Genomic DNA, 20,226 nt, shown 5'->3' with positions numbered 1-20,226 from the left:
TTAGCAATGCTAGATGGGTTACTAGAGGAACAAGGATAGTAGGAGTGGGATTCATCGAAGGTGCCATCTCAAAAAAAACTGCATGCGGCACACAATAGAATCAGAGCAGCGATAGCTTTGTGTTCAGTGTTGTACCCTAGAAAAACACACTCAAGCGACTGAGTAGTCAGTTTGTGTGCTCGTGAGGTGGAAGAAGAATATAGCAGACATAACCAAAGCAATGAAGATGGTCATAGGAAGGAGGAGAACCAAAAAGATGCTGGTAGGGAGTAGAACCCTTAAGAGCAAAGGAGGGATGTCGGTTAATGAGAAAAATAGTTGTGGAAATAGCCTCAGCCCAAAAGTGTGGAGGAAGATCAGCAGAAATGAGAAGAGCATGAGCTGTCTCAAGAATATGGCGATGCTTACGTTCAGCAACACCATTCTAAGCATCAGCACCAGGGCATAAGAATTATGGAAGAGTACCCTAGTAAGCAAGATAACGCCAATGCACATAAGAAATGTACTTGGTAGCAGAGTCAACACAAAAAGCTCGAATGGAAGAACCATACTCAGTGCAAAACATAATCGCAAACTACTAGTAAATGGAAAAAAACTGACCATGAGATGACATCAAATAGATCCAAGTGAATTGCGAATAATCATGAATAAAGATAACATAGTATGAGTGACCCCTTTTGGAAGTGAATGGAGAATGGCCCCATACTTTAGAATGGACAAGATCAAAAGAACATTGAGACACATATTCACTGAGTTGCACCTATTTGCCAAGCTAACAATTAGTGCAACGGAGGGCACTCTCACTAGAAATAGGACCTAGAACACCACTACCAACTAAAGTGGATAGTCTAGAGTAGGATAGATGACCTAGACGTCGATACCATTGAGCAAAGGTAGGGGCAGAGGATCAATGACACAGAGGTGGGAGAGCTAGATGACTGGGTAGCAGAAGGGGGTGAAAGAAGACACAACCAGTCAACCTCCCAAAGATCCTAAGAATCATGATACCTAGGCCCTGTCCCCACCAAAAGTCCCATACAGATATGTTGAACACAACAAGAATCCACCTCAAGAATGATATGACAACCATGGTTAGTGACCCAACTCGCGGACATCAACTACATAGAGACCAGAGGAACATGAGAAATAGTGGGAACATGGAAGGATGAGGTGGTGAGAGTGCCACAACCAACAACAGGAAGAGACATGCCATTGGTAGTATGCACAACAGAAGAAGAATGTGGAAATGACAATAATGACAAATGAGTTGGATAAGGAGTCATATGGAAAGAGGCGCCAGTATCCAGGAACCACTTGGATAAGATGCCAAGGTTTGGAGGAGGAGATGCCAAAGGTGACATAGAGGTAGTAAGACAACGAAAAAGGGTAAGAATCTCCTGCTCCATAATAGAAAGTGAGCAAGGAACTCGTAGAGTGCATGCATCACAACGACCAACAAAGGATCCCCCACTCACGACCGTAGAGGCCGGGGACAACATAGGTAGAATGGGAGAGGACGATGGGAGAGATGTGGTCGTCAGGACAGAGGTCGCCGGTGGAGCACAACTCACACCCCAAGATGAAAATGATGCTCCTCAACAACAGGTATTGGTATTTCTTAACGCATACAAAAATAATCTACAAGCGCACCGAATTACCATTGTGGCATTTTACCCAGAAGTATTCAGGGTATCGTATTTTCCCTAGGGAGTGGAGGTACTCTTCGAGCTAGTTTGTCCAAGGACAACATAAGGGTAGAGTGGGTAGAGGTTGAGATTGCTTCCTATGGTTATAGGTTCTATGGATAAATAAACTGCACTTCTACTTGCTCACTTCGGGCACCGGCTTACAGCTGGTCTGCCAAGCGATACCAGCCTCCAGCTCTACGCCGTACCTAGATATGGGGGATTACAAGAGATGGACAGGGTTGTCACCACCTATCACGCCTACCCCTCAACCATGGAGTATGAGGTAAATGAAGGTAGCCTCTAGCCTAGACACCACGTCTATGCTATCGACTACTACTCTAGCGTTGTACAGGGTGATCCATCTTTATCAGGAGCCCTCTACTAGACTATCCCCCATGAGGACGGACAATGATCCTACAAACAAGTAAGAGCAAAGCTTAGCTAAACGAAAGACAATAACATAAGAACCATGAACACTCAATTAGCAGATGAATCCATTGAGGTGCAGGTGTGCGTCGAGGTACAAGCGTGGAGATACCAACAAGTTCAGCACTTCCCCAAACTCTCCCTCACATCTCCACAAATACTCAACTCTAGCTAGCTAGGGCCTTAGACCTCTTGAGTGGTGCTCTTGTGGTGTAGCTCTATGCCTTGAGGTGTTGTTGAAATGAGGAGGGGATGGCCTCCATTTATAGGTGGAGAGGAGGGGGGTCTTTGAAAAGTGCCTCCTCCCCTCATGGAAAGTGCAAACCGACGTGCTAGGTACATTGAACCTAGCCATCACCCTGTGAACCATCCTTGGAGAGGCGATATGAACCAACCTGGCATAGTTGGGTCCGAGGCAGGCCACTAGAGGTGCACCCGCACCATAGGTGGGCCACCTTGAGTCCGATTTTGTTGGGCTACCTCCTGTGATCTCCTGGACTTGGCCCATGTTGGTGTTGCTTAGAGTTGAGTTGGTTTAGTTGGATTTTGGGCTTGTTCTCCACTTGTTCTGGGCCTTGATTTGGTTGGTTATGGGCCTCCTTCCCCTTTGGCTCATGTCAGGTATGTGTATTGTTGTATTTCTTATATACTTTAGGTATATTTCTTGTGTAATTTTGACATGTCCTTATGCAAAAGATCAAACACCAAAACTTGTGGAAAGTGTTAGTTTTAAAGCCCTATTTCTAGGTTTGGTGTTTGTATGCTAGGATTTTATGCGAGTGTTGGTGGTTAAGAGTGTGAGTTAAGGACCGCCAACAAACTCCCCCACACTTAGCCCTTTGCTCGTCCTCGAGCAAAGTTAGAGATAAAAGTAATCACGAGCATAACATCCTAAGATATATGGCTATACATGAAAGTTATTCCAACACATTCTTTACACAAGTGGGATATGTGACGTTAGCTAACATGTTTCATTGGGTTGTTGAAAAGTGGAATAGTTCTCGAAGCAAAGTCATCTTCCCAAATTCACATCTTAGCACTTGGAGTTTTGAAAGTTTTCTTTAGAAAATCATAGTTCACTTTATACTCCTCAAATGGCACTCTCAAATCACATGATGGTGTATACTTTCTCACTAAGGCATAGCAATGTTTTGCCTTCTTTTGTTTTCTCCTACTTCTAAAAGGTTTATGTGGAGCTTTAGGTAGGGATAAGCAAAATAGCATACTTGTATTGCACATGTTGTAAAGTCAAATCAAGGATCCATGGAGACAAGTACCATACTCTTAGATCAAGATGTGCATGTGTGTGGAAAAAGGTAAACTAAAACTATACTCCTTTTGTAGATGTGATCTCTCTCTATAACTTATTGTTTTGAAGCATGGCTATCTTTCTTTCTTTCTTTTTTCAATACATGAGCCTTCATGTGCTCATCATTTTTTTTCTTTTTGTACTTGGACCTTCATGTGTCTAGATTTTTTTCTTTTAAGCCTTTTGCATAGCCCATGTTTCTTCTTCTAAACCACATATTTAGAGAGAGATCACTTTCTTTTAGAACATGGAGTATTTACCTAACAAACAATTTTTTTGTCTACTCCCAGTATAGGAGCAGATTTTTTGGTGGATGGAAGCATGTTTTTGCGTACTCCCAGTGTAGGAGCAGCAAGTGTATGTGGGTGTACGTGATCTTGATCTTGGGAGCATGATAAATCTCTCAACAAGGGTCAACAAGACTTCATCAAACTCAATATAGTAACAAGCAGCGTATGTAGAGGGCTTAAAACTTGCAAGATGTTTAAATTTGGCTTTGGTAGGCATTGCTCACCACATGAGGAGTATGTGATACTATAGTTTTATAAAAATTTTATCAAAAAATTCTCCAAGTACCTTGAATAGAAACGGTAGGATTTCTAAGTCAGAACTATATCACACCTCACAACAACTTAGTCAACATGATTGTCCTATTAGAATATTTTTCCCACAAGCATAAGTGTATGTATATGGAACAAACTTTATGCAAGCTCCTATCTTAAAATGCTATGGACATGTCACATTTCTAAATTTTAAACAAAGCATGGTTTATAAAATTTGCATGGAGGTGGAGCGACATTTGTTTTGCATTTTTTATTTGTTCAATTTTAAACTTCAAAATTTAGGAGAGGGGGTAGTGTTGCACAAACCATCGGTTTGAAAAGGAAGGAGTTTAGGGATCTGAGGCGAATTGGCCAAACTAGAGATTCAGTTAATTCTCTCTGGAGCTATGTGTCCTGTCCTTCAGCTTGCTGGAATTGCCCGATGTTGTGCAACGTGTTGGTGGGAGATCTCGAATGTGTGTTTGTTATGTTTGAGAGATCTTCCTCACACTTATTCTTGTACCTGCTTTTATTAATAGAAAAACAAGAGTGGAAACAAACAGGGGCTCTACCAGCTAAAGCACTAGGGAGCCTAAATTATTATTATTATTATTATTTGTTATTTGTTATTTTTATTTATTTATTATTTTTTTTTTTTCAAATCTGTTCACCCAACTTTTATATCATTAAGCATGACTCAAGCAAGGCTACGGTAAAGTTTTGTAGTGTATTTCTAGCCTTGGTTTATCTCCATCATAAATTACTTTCAATGTTTATGAGAATAATTACTCAAAGTTCATTAACCAGAATTCAACACCATATCAAATTTTGATTAAAGAAGGCTATTTTAACCTAAGCACCATGCTTAATTTACAAAGCCTATGGATGTACCATATATGAATACACCTAAACTAGAGCATATGACATAAACAGTGAAAGCATGAGTTTGTATGAACAAGTTATATTCTTATGGAGACAAAACACAAGTACAAGAGTTGGTGAACTTTTTTTTACCTTTGCATACCTGAGTGTTCTTACCAGAAGCATTTGTCTATATAAGCTTTGAAGTTATTGCAGCGGTGGCTTATGTATGGTCCATCTTAGGTTATCACTAAGGCTAGGCCACACACACAATTAGTGTGTATGGACCATGGGCCTTAGTGCAAAGGTCTAGAAGAGGAGAATGCTTCTTCTCTCTCTTCTTTTCTTTTTTTTTCTATATATATATTCTTTTTTTATAGCAAGGTAGAGCTAACATCATTTTTAATGACCTTTGGTTTGTATGGAATCTTGTAATGAGACTCTCTCCCCACAATTGGACTTTTGTGTAAAAGTCAAGTGTGTAGTGTCGGGGTCTACTCTTTGAGTGTGTTCCATCATCAAAGGGTCATCATGTCTTTTAGTTGATGTAGCTCTCATGTGTTCTAGCATCGTATGCCCTTGTTCTTCTTAGTCTCAACCTAAAATGGTTAGTGACAAGAATACTCGAAGGTGCATACTTATCTTGATAGCATGTTCTTGCTTTTATTGAAAAGGAAAGTTGTTTTTTTCATAATTATTATGTTTTTTATAGTGATAGTCCGGGGTATCTCCCAGCAGTGCTTTGTTTATGGTCACAAGTTCGATCTTGGGAACTTCATCTTGTAGCTATCAATGGTGGTATAGTTCTTAGCTTCACCACCAAACATTTAGCATTAATGTTCAAGCTGCAAGGTTAGTACCACAGTGCTACTATGGGATTTGCAATATTTGTGATAAACGAAAGCATCCACAACCATCCTCTTAAAAAGTTTGCAAATGAGAATTAAGAGAAGGTTGGGATCCTCATAGAAGCATGTGGGACTAAGCGTGATCAACTCTATAGACTCCAAAAGTGAGCATGAAACACGAGGAAACTCAAAAGAGAAACTTTCTTGCTCATTTGTGGAATTATTCATTTCGAGCTCTAGAGTTGGTTTTTTGAGTTTGTCCATTAATTGCCCAGAAGTTATCTTTCTTGAAGGTTATATCGTGTTGGCTAGAGGGACATGGCTTAAATTCGGGCGAGGGTGATGATGGACATTTAGCTTCACAAGGATGTGAAATGAATGGGGAAATGAACTTCACCTCCTCGACCAGATCTTTGTTGGGATTATGCTTTGCCATTAGGATTTCAAGGTGAAAGATAGGAATGGAAGAAGTAGTTGTTCCCAACTTTTTATCAAGGCCCCTGTGGGGGTATTAACCCCTATACCCTTACGGCTAAGCTTGGGCTGGCCCGGATCGATGGTTTCAGTCCACCCGAAAGATGACGTGCGGCCCGGTTAACCTGATCGGAGTCCCGCACAAGGAATCAAGACGGATTTGGCGACCAAGCAGGATCCTGGTCGGTTAGAATAGGAATCCTTATCTGGCTAGATATGGCAATTGTAACTGACTAGGATTAGTTTCCAGATCTGTAACCCTGCCCCTCGGACTATATAAGGCGGGCAGGGGACCCCTCTAAAAAATATCTCTCATTGACATACAGCAATACAAATCAGACGCAGGACGTAGGTATTACGCCTTCTTGGCGGCCGAACCTGGATAAAACCTCGTGTCTGTCTTGCGTCACCATCTTGTTTGGGGCTTGCGCATCTGTCTGCCGATAATCTACTACCTTGGGCATACCCCTAGGTAGACTGCCGACCATATTTCGTCGACAGTGGCGCGCCAGGTAGGGGGTGTGCGTACTGCTCCCCAAACAAACAAGATGGTCATCATCTCCGGCTCCATGGCTACGCCCAGCGGCCTCACGTTCACCGTCGGCCAGATCACCTGGACCACCATCTCCGACGACTCCATCGCCATGGCCACAGGGGAGGCATGGATTCAGCCTGCGCCGACGACTACTTCACCTGCATCGGCTACGGCTCCGACCACGGTGAACACGGCTCCGACCACGGTGAACACGGCTCCGACCACAGTGAACACGGCTCCGACCACGATGGACCTGGCTCCGACCACGGGACATCTGGCTCCGACCACGCCTACAGCCACGCCAACAACCCGTCATCCACTTCCCCGCTACAGAGGGAAGCAGATCGACAACACCGACCTGCTCGATTCCGTTGATCGGGTCGGCATCCAACTCGCTGAAACCCTGGCTCTGGTAAGTACGATTCAAACCCAACCTAACGAGCAGGTAACAGCTCTCCACGACAGATCTATCCGACCAGCTCGGACCAGTCGTCCTGTGCGATTTGGAACAGATCTTGTGGTCGTATCAACTCCTGAGGGGCGTTTCGCTCATCGCCGGCCAGACATCGCGACGGGTCTCCGACTCTGCGAGTACGAAGCCCCAACGGAGAACCACCAGGTCCAGCCCTACGGCCTGCAAAACGCTGCCTCAAGCTACGCGTACGACCGGCGACACCGCTCGGATCTGTGTCCTGCACACCGATCTCGGCCGAAGCCATGCAACATCGTCAACATGGTCCGGATCGAAGATTACCAGGAAGGATCCGTCCACACAGTCCGAGAAGGTGACTCCAGCTCCTCATCCGGCATCGCGTCCAACGCATCTGTCCACACCGAGCTTCAGCGTCACGAAGATGAAGGCGCCCAATACGATCTGGATCTACCAGACCACGCCCCGGGTTTCCCCCAATTTCCGTCTTTCCCGCCAAGACGAGGGGATTTGATCCATGTTGTCAGCAACGACGAGCCGCCAGCAGTTGGCGAAACAGAACAAGAAAAGACTGCACGCGAAGCACGCAATATTGACCGGTTTAATCGCCGGCAAATCGAAGCTGAAGCAGACTAGGAGGCACGACGCATAAGGGTCCAACCGCGTGACCTCAACAATGCTTTCGACAGGGTGGGGGATAAACAAGTCTTCAAGACCCCAAGCGCCAACGTAGCCATCGCCATGGCGACGATGCAGCGGCTGCCCAACACTTCCGAGACTCAAGTAATCCGTGATGACATATAAGCTTATCTGACGGCTGCTATGGCTCAGACCGCAGAGATGAACCAAGCCCGGGCTCCATCCGTTTCTGTCGAATCAAGCCACAGCCGCCAATACTCAAGTCGCTCACAGCCACTCAACCTACGTGGCTCGCGCAATAACGACCCATCGGACAACCGTCAAGGCGGGAACGGTGGTCGTGATGGTGGTCGGGACGACAACCGCCGCCGGGAGGATAACCGCCACGACGTTCGAGGCGACAACCGCCGAGATAACCGCGACAATCGCCGTGATAACCACGGTCGCAGCGCTAATCCAGGTGGCAATCGAGATCGCCGCGATGGCAATAACGATCTCCGCCATTACCTCGGTGGACGTGATTTGCGTGCTCGCATCAACCAGAGAGCCAACGATCGTGCATCCCATGAAAGCTATCGCCGTATGGAGTACGACACCGTCCATGGTCCGCCGGGTCTGAAGCAGTTCACTCCACACCTGCGCCAAGTCATATGGCCCAAGAATTTCAAGCTCGAGAAGCTTCAGAAGTACGACGGCAAAGAAAACCCCGAATTATGGGTCATGCTCTATGAAACCGCGTGCCGATCAGCCATGGCTGACGAGCACGTTATGTCTAACTACTTCCCAGTTGCCGTTGGTCATGCAGGTCACCAATGGTTAGTTAGCTTGCCGGCAAACTCTTTTGACTCTTGGCAGGAACTCAAGCAGGCCTTCATCGACAATTTCATCGCTACTTGTGAACAACCCGGCAACAAGTACGATCTGCAACGGATCCGAGATCGGAAAGACGAACCACTGCGCGAGTACGTTCGGCATTTCTCGGAGATGCGCATCAAGGTCCCATCAATATCCGACAACGAAGCAATCGAGGCTTTCGTCACCGGCCTCCGCTTCCACGACGCCCTAAGAGACAAGCTCCTCCGGAAAAGACCTGAGTCAGTCACAGCGCTCTTGGCCACCGCTAAGAAATACGCGGACGCTGACGACGCTAAAAAGATAATCGTCGAAGAAGAAGCGAGGGTCCCACGCTCCGACCACCCCCCACACCGCGATGATTACCGCGGCAACCATGGTCGGAACGACAATTTTGACCGCCGCAACAAGCGCAACGACTCCCGCGACCAACGTGATCAACGTAATCAGCGGCGCAACCGCCGTGACGATTACAGAAGCAAGCGTGCTCGGGAAGACGATGGCGAGGTCAATACTGTGAAAAAGGGCGGAGGACGTCGTAACTACGAGGACGATTACGCCAAGGCATTGAAGGGCCCCTGCCAGCTCCATCCCAAGTCGAACCATACCATGGAGAATTGTCGCGTCCTCAAGACTATCTACACGCGCCAACAGGCTCCGGATATGTCCGACAAGCCTACTGACGTGAGGGAACAGCGCAACGAGGACAACGACGACGACGATGCAGATCCTCGTCATAAATACGTCAAGCCGACGGATCGCGTGCACACCATCATCGGCGGCAAGGTGTCCATTGAGACCAAACGAGAACGCAAGCTGCTCGCCCGCGCCTGCTTGAACGTGGCAAAGAACGACAACCTTCTTACCGATCCACGGCTTCCTCCGTGGTCTCACCGTGAAATCTACTTCAGCAGGAAGGACCAATGGGCCGCCATACCTGAGCCAGGGCGTTTTCCCCTGGTCCTCGATCCTTGTATCAACAAGGTTTAGTTCGACAGGGTACTGATCGACGGCGGCAGCTCCATTGATATACTATTCAAGAACAGCCTGCCCGCTCTGAAAATAGCCCAGGCGGACCTAAAGCCGTACGAGGCACAGTTCTGGGGCGTTCTCCCCGGACAGAGCTCCACACCTCTCGGGCAGATCACGCTACCTGTGCAGTTTGGGACTCCGGACCACTTCCGCACCGACTACGTCAACTTCGTGGTCGCTGATTTCGACGGCACCTACCATGCTATTCTTGGTCGACCGTCGCTCACCAAGTTCATGGCCATACCTCATTACAGGTATCTGGTGCTCAAGATGCCTACTGAAAAAGGAGTTTTAACCCTCAGGGGCAACGTATACGCAGCTTATACCTGCGAGGACGATAGCTTCAAAATAGCAGAGGCCCACGACCTCTCTATTCGCATGGCCGAGACCATGCTCAACGCTAAGAAGACCACGACCGACCACTTGGAGATCCCGGAGCTCGAGGCTCCGTGCAAGAACATCAGGTGCAAAGAGCACAAGACGATCCAGCTGGTCGAGGGCGATCCCAGCAAAACGGCCCTCATCGGGGCCGACCTGGATCCCAAATAGGAAGACGCGCTCGTCAGGTTCTTGAGGGGCAACGTGGATGTGTTTGCATGGAAACCTTCTGACATGCCCGGTGTACCTCGGGACTTGATTGAGCACTCCTTGAATGTCAACAGCAAAGCCAAACCAATCAAGCAGAAGCTACGACGGTTCGCTCGCGACAAAAAGGAGGCGATTAGGGTAGAAGTTACACGGCTTTTGGCAGCCGGATTTATCAAAGAAGTGTATCATCCGGAATGGTTAGCCAACCCGGTTCTTGTACGCAAAAAGAATAATGAATGGAGAATGTGCGTTGATTACACTGATCTCAACAAACACTGCCCTAAGGACCCCTTTGGCTTGCCTCGCATAGACGAGGTCGTAGATTCAACCGCCGGTTGCGAGCTGCTTTCCTTTCTCGATTGCTACTCTGGTTATCACCAGATCGCTCTCAAAAAGGACGACCAGATCAAGACATCTTTCATCACGCCTTTCGGCGCCTACTGTTACACGACTATGTCGTTCGGGCTCAAAAACGCTGGTGCTACCTACCAACGCGCTATACAGGCCTGCCTCAACGACGAGATAAAAGACGGCCTCGTCGAGGCTTACGTCGACGATGTAGTTGTCAAAACCAAGGAAGCACATACCCTTGTTGACAATCTGGAACGCACCTTCGTAGCCCTTAATACGTTCCAATGGAAATTAAACCCAAAGAAGTGCATCTTTGGTGTCCCTTCTGGCATACTGCTCGGCAACGTCGTCAGTTACGACGGCATACGCCCTAACCCGGAGAAAGTCAAAGCTGTCTTAGACATGAAGCCCCCAAAAAAGGTGAAGGATGTCCAGAAGCTCACCGGCTGCATGGCTGCTCTAAGCCGTTTCATATCAAGATTAGGAGAAAAAGGACTACCATTCTTCAAACTGCTCAAATCGTCCGAGAAGTTCGAGTGGTCGGAGGAAGCAGACGCTGCCTTCACGCAGCTGAAACAATACCTCACGTCACCTCCGGTACTTACTGCTCCCAGAGAAGACGAAACTCTCCTGCTTTACATTGCGGCAACCGATCGGGTGGTTTCCACTACAATGGTGGTCGAGCGCGACGAGCCGGGCCACGCCTACAAGGTACAGCGGCCAATCTATTTCATTAGTGAGGTACTCAACGAATCCAAGACCAGGTACCCACAGATTCAGAAACTACTCTACGCCATACTGATAACATCCCGAAAGTTGAGACATTACTTCGACGGATATCGTGTGGTGGTCATGACCGAGTATCCTTTGGGGGACATCATTCGCAATAAGGATGCGAACGGGCGCATCGTCAAATGGGCAATAGAGCTATGCCCCTTTTCCTTGGAATTTGCAAGCCGTACTACAATCAAGTCTCAGGCACTCGTCGATTTCATCGTCGAGTGGACAGACTTAAGCACGCCTGCTTCTCTGGGATCCGACGAATATTGGACGATGTACTTCGACGGTTCTCTCAATATTGACGGTGCGGGAGCAGGAATTCTTTTCATATCACCATCCAAGGAGCAGCTCCGGTACGTCCTCAGGATTTATTTCCCAGCATCTAATAATGCCGCCGAGTATGAAGCATGCTTGCATGGTCTACGCATTGCGGTTGAGCTTGGAGTTAAACGTCTCTATGTTTACGGAGATTCGGCTTTGGTCATCAACCAACTCAACAAGGACTGGGACACGACCAGTGAAAAGATGGACGCATATTGCAAATCGATAAGAAAGCTGGAAGGCAGGTTCTATGGCATCGAGTACATACACGTGGTCCGGGACAAGAACCAGGCAGCGGATGCGTTGTCAAAGTTAGGATCATCCCGAGCCAAAATCCCACATGGCGTATTCGTCCAAGACCTGCTCACACCCTCCATTGAAGACGAAGATTCAACGACCGACAAAGTCTCAGACCAGCAATTAGTGGCTACGGTTCCGGCGCCGAGCACAACCGAGCCGCTTCCGACCACTCATGAGCCAGACTGGAGAACACCTTTCATCAAGTACTTAACAGATGGTAGCGGTTATATCGATCGAACAGAAAATGAACGCCTGATGCGTCGTAGTAAGCAGTATCTGCTCGTTGATGGCAAGTTATGGCGCAAAAACGCTAAGGAGGAAATCTTGATGAAGTGTATAACTCAGGAGGAAGGCAAGCATCTCCTAGACCAAATCCACTCTGGCTCCTGCGGCAACCACGCGGCCTCAAGAACACTGGTCGGTAAGGCTTTCTGAGCAGGGTTCTATTGGCCGTCAGTAGTGGCCGACGCAGAGAAGCTAGTCCGCCGCTGTAAAGGTTGTCAGTTCTTCTCCAAGAGAATCCATGTACCGGCACATGAGATCCAGACGATTCCAGCCTCTTGGCCCTTCGCATGCTGGGGACTGGACATGATCGGGCCTTTCAAACCAGCTCCTGGGAAATTTACATGCGTCTTCGTGCTAATTGATAAGTTTTCTAAGTGGATAGAATACATGCCTCTGGTACAGGCATCCTCAGAGAAAGCCGTCACATTCCTCGACCAGGTCATCCACCGTTTCGGCGTGCCCAACAGCATCATTACTGATCTGGGTACTCAGTTCACCGGGAACGTTTTTTGGGACTTCTGCGATGAAAGGAGCATAGTTGTAAAATACGTCTCGGTGGCGCATCCTAGAGCTAATGGACAAGTCGAGCGGGCAAATGGCATGATCTTGGACGCATTGAAAAAGAGGATGTACAGAGAAAACGATAAAGCTCCTGGAAGATGGCTCAAGGAGTTACCAGCCGTTGTCTGGGGCCTCCGAACTCAGCCTAGTCGTAACACTGGCGTCTCACCATACTTTATGGTTTACGGCGCTGAAGCAGTCCTCCCACCAGATATAGCTTTCCGATCAGCACGGGTAGAGAACTTCGACGAAGGCAAGGTCGACGAAGTACGGGAGCTAGAAGTCAACAGCGCAGAAGAGAAAAGGCTTGATTCTTGCGTACGCACGGCCAAGTACCTTGCTGTTTTGCGCAGGTACTACAACAAGAACGTTAAAGAGCGTTTCTTCGTGGTCGGGGACTTAGTCTTGAAGTGGAAGACGAACCAGGCTGGTGTCCACAAACTCGCAACCCCATGGGAGGGACCCTTCATGATCAAGGAAGTCACACGTCCAACGTCTTACAGGTTAGCTCATCTAGACGGCACGGACGTACCGAACTCATGGCACATCGACAAGCTTAGACGTTTCTATGCTTAACTACCGAGATATGTACTCTACTTGTATTTTCGATTTACTTTACTAAAGCAACTATGATTTCTCCGACCACTCTAATGTGTCACTCCAAATTTTATGGTTATTCTAACTTAAGCCAGTACAAGCCGACCACCACTCCTTCTACGGTTTTCAGAGCAGGCCCTGTCTCCAGTTCCTCCCAACACGTGCACGGGATCCGCTCTCTACGTTGCGGGTGATCGGCAGGTCCCCCCTGGTTTGGCTTGTCTGCGTTCACGTGTGCACAGGTCATAGTACCTCATACTCCGACCACATGCCAGACTAGGGCCGCACAAACTTTTCAGGATGACGTGTCGAGCAAAACGGTACAACTAAACAGAACGTTAACACGTTCCCACTTAGTTACACCAACACAAAATTTCAAGCTTAAAGTACGTTTTGTATAAAACAAACAAGCTTATAATGATATACAGTTACGTTATTACAAGCTTGCCCGAAAAGGCTCAAGTTTACAATAACACAACTATGTCCTCCTTCTACAGCTTTAAGCCTATTACATTGGCTGGTCGGGGCGCATGGCATTTACTGCTCGCCGCCTCTGATACCCTACTCGAGTCTCGGGGACTCTAGAGCTAGTCAAGCTGAAGGGGATGGCCCCGCCGGTGCCTGGCTGGTCGAGACCGCAGGCTCCGTTGGTTGGCTTGTAGCTGATGGCATTTCCAGCTGGCTTGTCGATGGCATACCCTGCACAGGTGCTGTCCCACCTCCGCACAGGTTAATATCGCCAATTATCTTTGACGACAAGTCCAGCTGGGCCGTCCGAAGCTCTTCGGCCTGGTCTGGGTCTATCTCCTTCGGGTACCCAGCCTCCAAGCGTTTGAGATCGATCAGGGGGTAGTGAGCACGCACCATGCTTAGCACATGGGCACCCGTGTACTCACCCGCCTCCTTCACGAAGTCTTGGAACCATCCCCATGCTTGTTTGCATCTCTCGACCAGTCCGAGCTGAGGTGTCCTTAGCTCTTCCTCTGTGAGCGCCGGGTCGATAAGGTCGAGGACGGGCACAATGCCAGTTGCCATTTCTTGGCACCGCTTGCTCCACGTGTCCCGCTCCTCAGAGGCCTTAAGGCATTGTGCTTTCCAGTCGTCGCGCTCCTTGATCACGGCCTCAAGGTGCCTCTTGGCATTGACTTTCAAAACTGAAAATAGTACAAGACATCAAACGTGATGACACGACAAGGCGATGCGGGCAATTGAACGAGAAAGGTGGTCTGGAGTGCTTACTTTTCAGGTCGTCCTTCATTTTGTTAGTGTGGTCTTGGAGTTCCGACTGGCGGCGTGCCAGTTTCTCGTTGTCCTCCTTCAGGCGACCACATTCTGCAAGCGCGCGGCTGTTCTCCCCCTGGAGGCGGGTCACTTCAGCTTCTAAACCTGCATTACAGCTATTGCTGTCAAGAACAAAATAACGCAAGTCCTGCACTTGCTATGATACGGTGAACACTTACTTATTTTCTCCTGCTCTTTGTTTTCGAGCTGGCCGACCAGGTTTTGGTTCTGTGTTTCTTGGTCTGTCCTCTCCTGGTCGGCGGCTTCAAGGTGGCGCCGTAGGCGTTCCACTTTAGCCGTCAGCTCCTTATTGGTCATCATGGTTCCTTCTATCTGGTCGAAGCACCTTTTTCGGTATCTTGTAGTTTTCATCAAGTCCTGCACACAGACAAGCTACGTCAGACAGCTCGACTACACAACAGGGTCAAGGACTAAAGCCAAATATACCTGGACTTCAGTCACCAGACGCTTGGCCGCCCGTTCAACTCTTAAGGTCTCTTCGACCTCTGGGATTTCCTCGTGCATGACCCATTCGTTGTTCCGATAGCGCGACACATATACATGTTGTCGCCTATCTTGGGGACGGCCCAGGACTTCTTCCACTTCATCCTCTTCAGCCTCCTGTTCGGGAGGTGGCACTGGTCCGAAGTTTGCAGACTCCACGACCATCAGGGCTTTCCCACGAGCCGTCGCGTCGGCAACCATGTTCCGGGCAACTTCTGGCTGCTGCCCCTCGGCTAGATCCAGCTCCTTTGGCGTCGTGGTATCCGCCTCATCAGGTTTCGTGCTTGGAGCACTTGTATTCTGCTCGGGGACTGGCATCTGGTCGTCCGCCTGCTGAGGCCCAGGCGGAGTCCCCGCCATGGGCTCCTCCACGGTTGGTTGCTGAGCAGTTTGTCCAGCCGTTGTTGGTAAGGACGTTCCGCACCCAGCTAGCTGGTCGGGGTTTTCGGTGGACGCCGATCTAATACATTCAGAGACAAATTCAGAAGATAATAGCATCCAATGCAAAATGCAAAACTTACATCAAAAGTATAGATACTTACAGTTTTGATTTGCGGAAGGATGTGAGGAAGGAACGTCTCCTCGATCGCCCCTACTCCGCTTGCTCGGCAGTTTCCACCGGGACTTGTTCAACCTCCGGTACGGGCGTCGGAGCTTGATGCGGCACGTTCTCTTCGTTCGTGCTCTGTGTTGCAGTGGTCGGTGCTGTGACCACTGCTGGCACAGAGGAGCCACCCTGCTCCGACGGTCCCACCTGCCTTCTCCTTTTTCGGGGGACGAGCCGGAAGATGTCCGCATCCTCTGCTTCGTCGTCCGACGGGGGGAAGATGGCTTGACGTCGTTTGCTAGCAGCCGGACGCTTGCCAGCGGCTCTGGTCGAGGCGTCCTCTACGGTCTCGAGTACCGCCCAGTGAACGTCGTCGGTCCTGGTGCTGGTCTGGGCGGCTGGCCCAGTAGCTTGTGGCCATTCTACACCAGGGGGAGGCGACACAAATACTCCTGCCCGGTCACGGCCATTACACTGAGACACAAAATGAAGGAAAAGACAGTTATTTTCTTGATGCGACATGACTATACAGTTAAATGGAGACGTCATTTACCTTTGGGGGAGGGCGAGCCAGTTTGAAGGCGTGTTCGATGGCGTTCAGTGCAACATAATTGGGATCGGCCAGGTTGAACAGCTCTCCAATCCTGGCCTTGATTTCCATCTTGTCGAGCGGCTCCTTCCTGGTCCTCGTCGGATCAGCGCCTCCTTGGTACTCGAAGCCGGGGTGAACCCTTTTCTGGCAGGGCTGAATTCTTCGGCTGATGAAGTTGCCGACAACGCTCGGGCCATCAAGCCTTCCCCACGGGATCATCCCGAGCAGTTCGGTGATCTGCTCCAAGTTCTCGGGCCTCTCCGACCAGCTGCTTTTCTTCTCTGGAATCAGTCCCACATCGCACAGAGTGATTGTGTTCGGCTCTTCGCGGATGTAGAACCACTTCTTGTACCACTCATCCAACGAGGTGTTCCAGGGGCAGTGCAGGTATTGAGCCTTCATGCCGTCACGCAGGTTCAGGTAAACGCCTCCGGCGATCTTCGAGCCACCGCTCCCTTTCTTCCGAAGACAGAATAGGTGGCAAAAGAGGTCGAAATGGGGCTGGAAGCCACCATAAGCCTCGTAGAGATGGATAAAGGTGGAAACAAGAAGAATCGAGTTGGGATGCAGATTGCAAATCCCAATCTCGTAGTACAAGCAGAGACCCTGAAGGAAAGGGTGTACTGGAATCCCAAAACCCCGTTTGAAGAAATCTTCAAAGACCACAATCTCACCTGGTTGTGGATCGGGGAAGCTTTCTCCTTCCGGTGCACGCCATCCCGCAAGTGCCTTGTTGTGGAGCACTCCCATGGCGACGAGGTCCTCGATGGTCTGCTCGTTGCTCCGCGACTTCCACCATTCTTTCGCCATGACCCCGCCTTTCTTCTGGGCGTCTCTCTTCGCCATTAGTTCGTCCTTACTAAGTGGATGGATGCGGGAGACCGAGGGGGGATTGGTGATGGTTTTTGGGGGAATAGGGTTCGGCAGGAAGAAGAAGAAGGTGGCGGCGGCGGATACCAATGGGGAATGGTATGAGTAACTTACCAGATCTGCATTATATAAAACAAAGAGCACCGTCGCTTCATCCGCCCGAGAATATTGGGCGTCGTGCGCACGCGCCGCAGACGGTTGTTCACACAACCTCGAAATCTGCGCCAATAAACGCGCTCCTTCGTTAACAGTGTACGCGCCTCTTCGTTGATGGTGTAAGGGGGGCCCACACTGACACACCTCAATACAGGTGTCAATCGACTGTTAAAAAAAAAGAGAAGAAGAAGACGGAATGACGTATTGTATCTCTTTACTTTTTTGACCAGACGTGTCAGACTGGCCTTGGCAGAGAATAGAGAGAAGTACACAAAATAATAGTACAAGCAGCGCAAGTGATCGTGGATTTGCCTTGACCACTACTGTGCTTGGATACTGCCCGGACCACTAATGTGCTCGGGGACTGCCCAGACCACTAATGTGCTCGGGGACTGCCCAGACCACTAATGTGCTCGGGGACTGCACAGACCACTACTGTGTTTGGATACTGCCCAGGCCACTTCTGTGCTCGGGGATCGCTCCGACCACGGCCGTGCTCGGGGACTGCCCCGACCACTGCTTGCATAATGGTTCTCCTTGGCTACATGTGATCTGTACTCACATACAGTTAAGAGACTTTTCTTTAGACCTCGCTACAAGGCTCATACTTCGCCTTCCAGCAAGCTCGGGGACTACGTCGATGCGATGCACCTGTCGGTGTATCTTGTTTTGCCTGTACAGTAATTGGATTCTTAATCTCAGCGGAATTTCTTTGATAGACCCTGGCACCACGTACCTGCATCACCTACTACCAGGCTCGGGGACTAAGTGGGCACACTTCACCTTGTGGTGAGTGTGTTTGTTTAAATCGACCCCTGTGTTTTTTGAATGATTATGAGGATTATTAGTATGCTCGGGGACTGTCCCGACCACTGCTTGAATAGTGGTTCTCCTTGGCTACATGTGATTTGTACTCACATATAGTTAAGAGACTTTTCTTTTAGACCTTGCTACAAGGCTCATACTTTGCCTTCCAGCAAGCTCGGGGACTAAGTGGGCACACTTCACCTTGCGGTGAATGTGTTTGTTTTTCGACCCCTACGCTTCTGATGTTTAAGGATGCTATACTTCAAGACCACTTACATTTCTTTTCAGAAATACAAGTGGGCACACTTCTCAGGACAGAAATCTTTTTCTTTTTTCTTAAGAGCACCATACATTCTTCGGACAACCTACTTCTCCGGTGATGACGGTGGTCGGCGGCGTCAAGAATTCAAGCCTCGCTTGTCGGAGAAGGTTCAAATGGCGTGTCGCAGCATAATACATGATGCTCGGGGACTAGCTGTGGGGGTATTAACCCCTATACCCTTATGGCTAAGCTTGGGCTGGCCCGGATCGATGGTTTCAGTCCACCCGAAAGATGACGTGCGGCCCGGTTAACCTGATCGGAGTCCCGCACAAGGAATCAAGACGGATTTGGCGACCAAGCAGGATCCTGGTCGGTTAGAATAGGAATCCTTATCTGGCTAGATATGGCAATTGTAACTGACTAGGATTAGTTTCCAGATCTGTAACCCTGCCCCTCGGACTATATAAGGCGGGCAGGGGACCCCTCTAAAAAATATCTCTCATTGACATACAGCAATACAAATCAGACGCAGGACGTAGGTATTACGCCTTCTTGGCGGCCGAACCTGGATAAAACCTCGTGTCTGTCTTGCGTCACCATCTTGTTTGGGGCTTGCGCATCTGTCTGCCGATAATCTACTACCTTGGGCATACCCCTAGGTAGACTGCCGACCATATTTCGTCGACAGCCCCCATGGGAAAAAATTTCTTGGATAAGGTTTTCCAAAGGGTAGCCTATGAGAATATCAAACTCAAGGATGGCATAGATATGGAAGTCTATAAAAACCTCAATTTTGTTAATTATGACTAGCACCGCCCTGGCGATCCCACAACACTCAAAAAATAGTTGCAACAGACTTTTGAAGAGTTTATTGGTCAGGGCTAGCGGCATGTTACCCAAAAGGTTTTTTGCTAGGAATTCTGACATGGTACTAGTCCCGACTGTGGGGTTGTGAAGGGCTTATATGTTTGTTCCCCTTAACGAGCAAGGTATGGTCATTGAAAGTGAAAGAATCTGAATTGCTTTATAAGAACGTTTCACTTCCATTAACCATTCCTTTGATGGTTCCACTCTAGGGGTAACTTCCTTTATGTGCTTTTTGTGCCATGATATCTTTGAGGTATTACATAATCCTCACATTTGATAGCGAACTCCGAAGGATGAAGTACTCTTTCCTTCAGTGTTCGTGGTTCGGGCGGGCGCTCACGAGTCGAATCTAAGGATGGTATGGGTTTGGATTTGACTAATGAAGACTCCTCAACACTCGACATGACTTTGGCCTGGAGGAGTTTGGTTCTTATGACGAAAGAAGTTTGTCTGTCTTTGAATTTTTCAAGGAATTTTACTTGTGTTTGTTATAGGTTTGTGTGTGAAACGACCTCCGACAGTCATATCTAGGCATTGGTTAGCATCTATGTCAATACCCAAACAAAAGAGTCACAACCATATACTATCGGGTAAAGACAAGTCTAGGCCCACGTGTATTAACACTGAGAACCTATTCTAGGATGCACCTATAGACTCCTTCTCGTGCTGCTCAAAGTCAAGGATTGCCCTTGGTAGAGAGCCAATATGGGACATAGGAAAATATGCAAGACAAAATTTATCTTTAAGTTTGTTCCTATCCCCATTCGTACTTCCTATGGCAAGAGTGTACCATTGCCTTGTCTTCCCCATGAGAGAAAAGGAAAACAATGTCCACTTTAGATTTTCTTGTGTCATGCCAGAGATGCTCAGGCATGAACATGTTTCCTCAAAGTCTAGTAGGTGATGGTAGGGGTTTTCATT

The 20,226-nt window shown here is 48.5% G+C and overlaps 1 protein-coding gene across 1 annotated transcript in view; it reads right to left on the bottom strand.

Annotated features, from left to right (window-relative positions):
• Nucleotides 1-14,956, bottom strand: part of LOC136503922 (uncharacterized) — a 48,414-nt gene extending 33,458 nt beyond the window's left edge. Inside the window, exons 1-3 of the mRNA XM_066498842.1 lie at nt 14,880-14,956; nt 14,659-14,805; nt 14,076-14,573 (exon numbers count right to left, since the gene is read on the bottom strand). Of these exons, the coding sequence (XP_066354939.1) occupies nt 14,076-14,573; nt 14,659-14,677 (517 nt within the window). The 5' untranslated portion in view covers nt 14,678-14,805; nt 14,880-14,956. The remainder of the gene's footprint in view (nt 1-14,075; nt 14,574-14,658; nt 14,806-14,879) is intronic.
• Between the last annotated feature and the right edge of the window lie 5,270 nt (nt 14,957-20,226).

The sequence above is a fragment of the Miscanthus floridulus genome, chromosome 14 (assembly GCF_019320115.1).
Source record: "Miscanthus floridulus cultivar M001 chromosome 14, ASM1932011v1, whole genome shotgun sequence".
NCBI classification, from domain to species: Eukaryota; Viridiplantae; Streptophyta; class Magnoliopsida; order Poales; family Poaceae; genus Miscanthus; species Miscanthus floridulus.
This window is presented reverse-complemented; position numbering and strand designations above follow the sequence as displayed.